This window comes from Apodemus sylvaticus, chromosome 2, assembly GCF_947179515.1.
Source record: "Apodemus sylvaticus chromosome 2, mApoSyl1.1, whole genome shotgun sequence".
Taxonomy (NCBI): Eukaryota; Metazoa; Chordata; class Mammalia; order Rodentia; family Muridae; genus Apodemus; species Apodemus sylvaticus.
This window is the reverse complement of record NC_067473.1, coordinates 29,009,471-29,017,953: the sequence shown is the minus strand read 5'-3', so window position 1 is coordinate 29,017,953 and position 8,483 is coordinate 29,009,471. Positions and strand designations below refer to the sequence as shown.

Here is an 8,483-nt window from a genome sequence, read left to right as displayed (position 1 = left end):
CTGGGAGGAATGCATTCACAGGTTACATCTGGTTCTCAGTTCTGTTCCTGTCTGCTTCCTGTTGGCCCTGAGCTTCTACCAAACACCAGGGCAGAGGGACTGTCTCGGTGACAGCCCAGAAACAGTGGAGCCAGAATGTGGACTGAAACCTCCAAAATGAGCCAGAGGAGGTTTCTCCTTTTAGTTATCCCGGGGAAATCTGTGACAGCATTGGGAAAAATCAGAAATACCTTCTATGTAACTCCAAACACACTGTTCCCGTAACACATACAATCCCTGAACCCATGTGAATGGTGAGTCTTTCTGCATAGCTGTCTTTCCTTAAGGAGAGACCGTGGTTGGGCAACTTCCAGGAACTATTAGGTCACATAGAGACTTCTGGTGTTGAAAAAATATTATCATGAAGACTACTCTCAGTACCTCACGAAGCCAGTGGATGGACCAGCGCGGCTAGACATCTGGTTCCCCTTTCTTTCTGAGACTTCCTCAGGAAACAGAGCTGAGCTTCTGCTCTCTCCTAGAGGCATAGTGCTTTTGTGAATTGTTTTCCCACTGGCCTTTTCAATTTTCCCATAGTTACAGCTTGTAGGAGAATCTTACGATCTTTGGGAATCTTATCACACCTGTACATGATTTCTGTTACCCATTGTATGTTCTGTTTATATTGGTCTAAAGAAAGGAGGAATTTGCCTCTTTTGTAGCAGCGAGGTTCTGGAGTATTCTATCACTGATTGACACAGAGCTGAGCCCACCCCACACCCCTGACCAAGCCTGCATTGTTCCACTGATGCCACAGATGGGTTCTGTTTGGGTTTACTACTCTAGCTTGCTGTGAAGACCAAGAAAGTGGGGAGAAGAAGATAAACTGAGTTTAAAAAAATTAGAAAGATCAACAACCCTTGGCTATTTTCTGAGAGATGTGATTAAGAAGAAAATGTCTTTTCTTATACTGGTTATTAAACAAGAGATTTTTAAGTACCATTATTTGTCTGTTTTGAAGACAGAAACCCAGTGCTGGATTATTTTTTAGGGTCATCAAGGTAGCCAGTTTAGAGATGACGTATTTCTAGTGGTGGTGGTGGTGGTTTGTGTGTATTTGTTGGGGGGAGGGGGAAGGAGTGGAAGGCTCGGGGAATGTTTTGATGAGAAACTTAAAGTTGTCAATCATTTAAGACCATAGATTGAAAATATAAAACAAAAGCAGTTTCTGGAGCCATTCATCATGAAGCATGCTTATAATTCTAGACTTAGGAGGCTAAGGCAGTGGGACCAGGAATCCCAAGCCAAGTTCATCTATGAAGTAAGATCTCATCTCAAGAAAACCAAAATAATAATTAATAAAATTATTAACACCATTTAAGTGACTTTAGTCAACTTAGCACATGACACCAGGTACCCGTGAGTGCTCATTTACTCGGTGATCCTCAGTCCTCACATCCTGGAGGCTAGACTCTCTGAAACACTGGTTATGACTATCCGTGAGCATGGTGCTTAGGAAATCATACCCCACATATTTCTTTAAGCCTTTATCACACCTTCAGTAAAATGGGCATATCCCCTTTCATTCTACTGATGAATCAAGCTAATTCTTAAAAAAATAAAAAAATAAAGATGAAACTATCTGGTTTCCCATGGCATGCGTTTAAGATTGTCCAAAGAAGGGCAAATTTTGGTAAAGGGGTTTTTTCAAACAGTTTCCAAAATGGAGGTAAACGGGCTCACGTTCCTTCGTTCGCAAGCTGAGTCAGTGCAGTGCGTGGTCTTCACTTGTCTTATCTCAGTCTTGGAGACCTGAGAAGGAAAACGGCTTAGCAGAACCCGTGCTCTCGGCTGCACCTGATTACTTCTTGGCTTGCTTCTTGTTGTGTGAGACTGGGGGCTTAATGGGGGTGCCATCCATCTTCCTCTGGCTGATGGTTATTGGGGAACCTGACAGTGAGGCTGTGACAGAGGGACAGGGGAAGCGGGAACCAGGGGTTCCAGACGAAGGCCCTGCTCTTTAGCTTCATGCCCAGTTCCATAATTGTGCTTTCAAGTGTAATTCTAGCTGCCAATTTACACTTTGCCAGAGTTAGAACTTATTTTTAGTTTCATTTCCATGAAGAATGTGTACTTTGCTCTTGATGGAGAGAGATGTTTTGACAGTGCAGGTTTACCCAGTCAGGGCTTGTTTTATTTGAGGGTAGAAATGGAAGAGAAAAGAAAAAACGAGAGAGAGAAAAGAAACATGTACTCCGAGAGACCTCTGTATTTCCTTTATTGCATTCATTATCTAACAACAATAATACTCATTGGCAAGAGATTTATTTACACTAACAAGTTACGTTTAATCACAGGTATTTTTAAATGGTCAGAAAACAATGGTCCACCGATGGTAGTTAGTTTCGAATGCCTCTGAAAACCGACACGTAAAGGATGCCATTGGAAACAGCACACACTAATCAAGCGCCAGAGAACAAGTCGGACGTGGCACTACTGTTTCTCCCATGCAAATGACCAGACAGCAAAATGTACAAATGAAGAAAGTTCAGGTGCTATGTTATGCATACATACCAGGCTTTAATGCTTTCCAAACCTCTTTCCCTTTTAGCAGTATATATGGAAAGATGAACATAAATCAAGTCTTACAATAGTACAGAACTTTATTTCCCCTCCTGTTTTCAGCTGTCCGGTCTTGTCTATAGTGATCTATAGCAGACATACAAGTGGTTTCATCAAAACATCATTAAGAAATACAAAAGCAGTAGTTATGACATTAAATAATACTGAGGAGAGCGCACGTGTGCACGCTGAGAGCTCTTTGCACTCACGGATTGAACCTGATGCTGTGGGAAGGGTTATCGGCTCGGGCAGCACGTCCTGCTTTTTTTTTTTTCTCGTAAAGGCAATTTAGGGTATTTAGGGTATTTCTGGCCAATTGTTATTTCATGGCTGAAAGTTTTTTTTAACAAGAAATTTGTGTGCATGAAGGAAATGATGACACAGATTCCAACGACATATACTCAGAACACATTGTGTTATTTTTGGTGGCAACCAAAATGCCATCCATTACAAGCGGATAGTTTAGGAAGTAGATAGCGGGCCACCAGAGAGCAAGCAGTCGGCGGCGACAGAAGCGTCATGGCTACTGAGGATCTACCTCATTTTAGAGGTGAGGGCTGATGCATGAGAACACAGTGCAATTTAGTCAAGAAAACGGTGGGCATCCTGCAGCTGGAAATGCCCAAAGAAACTGCATAATGTCTTCTGAGTTCTAACTAAAAAATGTGCAATCTGGACATCAGAGCATTGATCAGACATCCGAGGAAAATTTACCTCACTAAAATATGATACCAAAGATCTAGTAAATCAATTTTTACCAAAATATATAATAAACATTTAGAAGCATAAGTGCATTTAGTAGGATACTTACAATAAAAAAAACTCTTAAAATCTATGAGCCATTCAATGTATATGCAACATAAAGAGTGGCACCGATGCCACTATTACAGCCCAGGGTCCTAACAAGCATCACTGTAGTCCATGGAGACGATATTTTTGTGCCACGTGCTTAAGGTATACATGTGTGTGTGTCAGGTTAAGGTGTACATGTGTGTGTCAGGTGGGGACATATTCACACACGGCTCTGACACCTACACAAGTGGCATGCATGCAATGAGAATTTGTGGCTTCTTACTGCTTGTACATTGCCTCGCACATCGATGTCTCGCTAATGGTCTGGGGATGGGGGGAGCGTGGGCAGGGACAGGGAGGCATCTTCTGCCCCCTCCTCTGAGGATCCAGACCCAGATCCAGGTGCTTCCACAGATGAGAGTCTTGGGTGACTGACATTCCAGAAGACACCATGCCTCTGTGTGAGGAGCTCGTGGTCCTCTGCAGGGGGCAGTTGACTGTGCAGGTGTTTTTCCTTTCCCTCTAACTGCTCACTTCAGCTTCTTCAGATTCACCCTTCAAGGTATTAATATGTGTTTTCTTTGGTGCTATTCCCCTTTCCCCCAGTGTTTTGGATCAGGGCTAAATTTCATGGGATTTTAACTCTTCGGGACAAAAGCAAACAAAACTGGCCAATGCGCTCAGCCTGGCTTCGAGGACTGAATGGCCATGAAGCAGACTTCCTGCCATGCTGTCCTGAAACTATCCCCTTCCTTTGTCCTTCTATAACGGTTTGGGGAGAAAGCATAGATGTTTTAAGTTTAGCCTCACTTCCACAAGCTCTGTTTTATAACTAGAACACAGGTGGAGCCCTGACTCAAAGCAACTAAGAAAACACGTGCGAACTAGACCTATCCTATCCAAATTACCCTTTCACCCAGGTAGCACTAGGGCCTTAGCGTTGAAGCAAGTGACATGAACCCTGCTAATGCTTGTCCCCTAAAGTGAGTGTTCCTTATCCCCAGCTCTGCGGGAAGAGACTTTAGCTACTCAAATGGAATTTGGTGATTCCTAACTATTCCAGTGTATGAAAGGACAATATGCATCTAATGTACAGAAGTTTCTTTTAGAATCATTTGCCGTCCATCCTCCGGAATGATTTTAAATGCTGATGGTCCTCAAGTTTTTCTAACCTCTCATGATTATAAATGACTTAGAATAGCTGTGTAAATGCAATCATTTCCTTAAATAATTTTCAGGTAGAAGTTAATCCTATCGGACAAAGATGCTAAAAGAGAATTCTTCATCGTCAGCACGAGCTATAGAGGCCCAGGTGCTAAATCTGACTTGTGGACATTCTTGCAGCTTAGGCCTAAGGTATTTAAGATCTCAGGGTAAACACTGCCCAGCATGAGCAGCAGTAGGGGTTCTCTCCTCTGCTACTTTGTTGCCTAAAACAAAGAAACACAAGGTAGGTAGTTACATGGTGTGCCTCTTATAAATTGAGTTTGGCATCAGCTCCTTTCAGAGTGTGATTACAAACTACTGTGGTATTTTAAAAGTCTGGGAAGTGCATTTCAACCCCAGCAGAAGGATGGCAAATGGCTTCAGAAGGGCTTGGCTATCAAAGATAGTAATGACAGGCTTTGAGAGAGTACTGAAGTAGACAGAGTACTAAAGTAGATAGAGTGGTTTCTGCTCTAACAGAACAGAATAACAGATAACAGTGGTTTCTGCCCTCCTGATGCTGGGGAGGAGAAAAAAATGATTACATAAGGATAAGTCACTTTAAAGGAGGTAACAGACACCCAGAATCTACTCCTACAGTGCTCTCTGTCTATGGCAGGGCCTCAACATGCACCCCCACTCCCCAACATAACCTGTACCCCAAACACTTTTGGTGTCTGGTGGGGACCCACTGGTCTTCACTAGAGTATAGTTCACAATATGCATACAACCCCTTCTTTTCATTTGTTGATAGTTTAAAAACCACCCAAAATCCTTAAAGCATGAAGCAACAAATCTCTGTTAAATTGTTTAAACCCTGAAAACCATAGCATTAAAGAAAGCATTGTGCAACAAGATATTGGAAACTCAATTATCATACATCACAGCCAAAAAAGGAGCTAACAAGAAATCAAAATGCTCACAAGGACTAAGGGCCTTCACTTGGTTTCTATATTGGATCAACCAGTCCGTGTTGTATCCTTTGTCAAACAGTGCAATCAAGAGCCTTCTATGATTTTACTAGTTTTAAATAGCAACGTTAAAAGAATTCATTTTGGTCTAAGATTGCAATAATTTAACTTAAAAATTAAAATGACTGAACTATAAACTAAATAATGTAAGGAATACTAACTTGATTTGTAACTGTAGGATGAATGGTGATCCAAGCACGGAGTGTTAATAAAGTTACAGTAAGAACACTGTATTTAAGAAACGTAATATAAGAGGTCATAAGTTACAGGCAGAGGCAGACTTACAGACATTCCCAATATATACATTCATTTTCAACTATGACCAAAGTGTAAACACAACTTAAAATGATCACCCTTCTGTTTTCACTCTGGAAAATGAACACAGAGAAGCTTCCAGTGCAATCCAGCCTTTCCCCCCCAAAGAAAAGAAATGCCGAGGCTAAAGCGTACAACAGAGTAGTTCTACTGCCAGAGTTTTCCTTAGTCTTCTGGCATTAGGAAAGATTTACTGAGTGTGTAGTTCAGTAACATGTCTCTTGTTTTCTCAGAATATTAGTAAGTGGCGAAGCATCAGGCATCTTAAGATACAAGCAGCGCCGTACTCCACGAGAGAACCGTGAAGCAGGTCTGGTTTGTACAAAGAGCAATGTGACTCCCACGTCATGTTTCAGACGGCAGTGAGTCTGTACCAGAAGGACCAGACCTTAACAGAAGTACTGGGGCCAGAAAAGGAAACAGGCTCTGGGAGAAAGGACAGGATTAAGTTTCTAGTTCAGATAATCTCAGAATCCATGTTACAAAAATAGTAATAATGATAAAAATGAAAAGTCACAATGTTAAAATACAAAGTGAGGCCACACAGGCAGCCGACCTCTATCCTATCAGATTCCTGTCGTAACTCTGGAGCCTGATGCAGGTCAGGTCCTGCTTACTTGCGCATGCAGAGGAGATATGCACAGGCCTCTGGGCAGCGCAAGGGCCTGCTGGGAGAAAGGAAGTGAATACCCGGAAGTCCTCGGGTCTCCAGCGTTACCTGGGAATCAGTCCACCTTAAAGTAGATGATGCACTAACAAGAGTTAGATATAGAAGCAAAAAGGGCAAAAAACTAAAGGCAAGCAAACAAATAAAAACCCTCTGGGTGGGAAATGTCTCAAGATGAGTTTCTGTTCCCCTCCTTACCCAGTCTCCTGCGCTCAACTCAGGTTGGTGAAATACTGAAATCCTTAATACTGGACTTAGGCAATATCAGCTCTTACACTGTGAAAAACCTGTCCCACGTACTGTTCTAAACAAATCTGGAACTCTCTAGAACGTGGAAGAGAATGGCTTAGAAAGTCATTCAAAATGTCTCTAAAATGTAAATGACAGCCGTCCTTCACAGGAAAGAATTAGTATGCATTAAAAAAAGAAAAAAAAAAGTTCTCTGGTTGACTGTTACTCAAATCTTAGTCTCTAACCAGTAGCTCTAGGTTTAAATACTTAAAAGTACATTTGTTAAAACACTCACTGAGCCCACTTGGGAAATTCTTCTGAGTAGAAAATATGTGACAGGTTCACGATTGTGTCACAGGCAGGCTGAGGGCCAGCCAGAATGTCCCTGAAGAGGACACCTGAAGATGTTAGTTTCCTTAAAAATCAATTTCCTGTTGGGTTTGTTGCAGGGAGAAGGAGCTGTGCCGAGACTGTCAGTGCCGCTCGAACACTGCTGCAGCCCTGGCAGACGAAGCCACAGACCCCAGCACCCATGGCTGCACTACACTCTGACACACATCCTGGAGGAGATGTTATCCTCCAAGCCCCAAGTATGCCCACATCTGTGTGCTTAAAGCTTTTCACTTCTAGAACTAATAAATAGCCACTATTTCCCCTTGCTCTGATTCCCAGCAAGCAGGAGAGCACGCTTGCCTGCTCTTCCCTTCAGGGCGCTATTCTGTGCTGGGCACGCACATCCCCACAACAGGACTGACTTGCTCTACAGACAGAATTGAGGAGCGTTCCCCCATCTCTAGTCTCCACACCAACAGTCAGACACTACTACTTCAGTTTCAGGGCCTATCACTAAGAATTCTGGGTACTGCACTCCCAGCACCAGAGTGAGTCCTGCTCTCATTGGCTGGGTCAGGCTGGCCCTCCAAGTGGCGCCACACACTAAACACACCATGAGATATTGGTTAAGTAGAAGAGAAAAACGATAATTCTGGTTTGTCAATAAACCAAAGGTGGTGGTGAGGGGTTATTTTAGGAGGTTAAAATCGAGAGTGCATTCAACACACAGTTCTTTAATCGCCTACAGTGGTGTTATCCCTGTCAGTTTCTTCTTCATCCTATGCAGGAGAGTGGGGGCAGGAAGGGGCGGGACTTCTCTCAAACTTCCCCATCTATTGGAGGAGGCGAGGCCTTACTGCTCACAGTTGCTCCGCGGTGGAAGTCATCTTTTCCGACTTTTTAGACTTCCTCTGCATTTGCTCTTGTTCCTTCCTCCTCAGCTTTTCTCTTTGTTTTTCCATTTTCTCCTGGGCCTTGCGAGCCTTCTCGAGAGACATCTTCATTTCCTTCAGCTTTTTCTTAACCAGTGCCCGGTCTTGGGATGATGTCATTCCAAGAGCCTACAGAGGAAACACATGCACAAAAGGAATCTGAAAAACTGCTGACCTCTTTGTTTATGATGAGGAAAACATCACACTGTTTAATCTCATGACCTTAGTTAACTGTGGAAGGAGGAGGTCGAGGCTGAGGAGAAGCAGACCACATGTGCTAAGTTCCCTATGCACCGAGCACCTATGCTTTGTTCTCTGAAGTATTGCTAAACTCACCCGTATCTTCAAAGGGTAACTGAGAACACCTGCTGCTACAGAAGGCTCCAAGAAGGGCAGGGAGAAGGAAAATGGCCTCCCTTCTGCCAATATAGTTAT

General features: G+C 43.0%; 1 protein-coding gene across 2 annotated transcripts in view; it reads right to left on the bottom strand.

The window, feature by feature from the left end:
• Nucleotides 1-2,249: 2,249 nt before the first annotated feature.
• The window catches only part of Ppp1r9a (protein phosphatase 1 regulatory subunit 9A), a 256,258-nt gene continuing 250,024 nt past the window's right edge, over nt 2,250-8,483 (bottom strand). For both annotated transcript variants that reach the window (XM_052173213.1, XM_052173212.1), the window contains exon 19: nt 2,250-8,177. In XM_052173213.1, the coding sequence (XP_052029173.1) occupies nt 7,977-8,177 (201 nt within the window). In that variant the 3' untranslated portion in view covers nt 2,250-7,976. The remainder of the gene's footprint in view (nt 8,178-8,483) is intronic.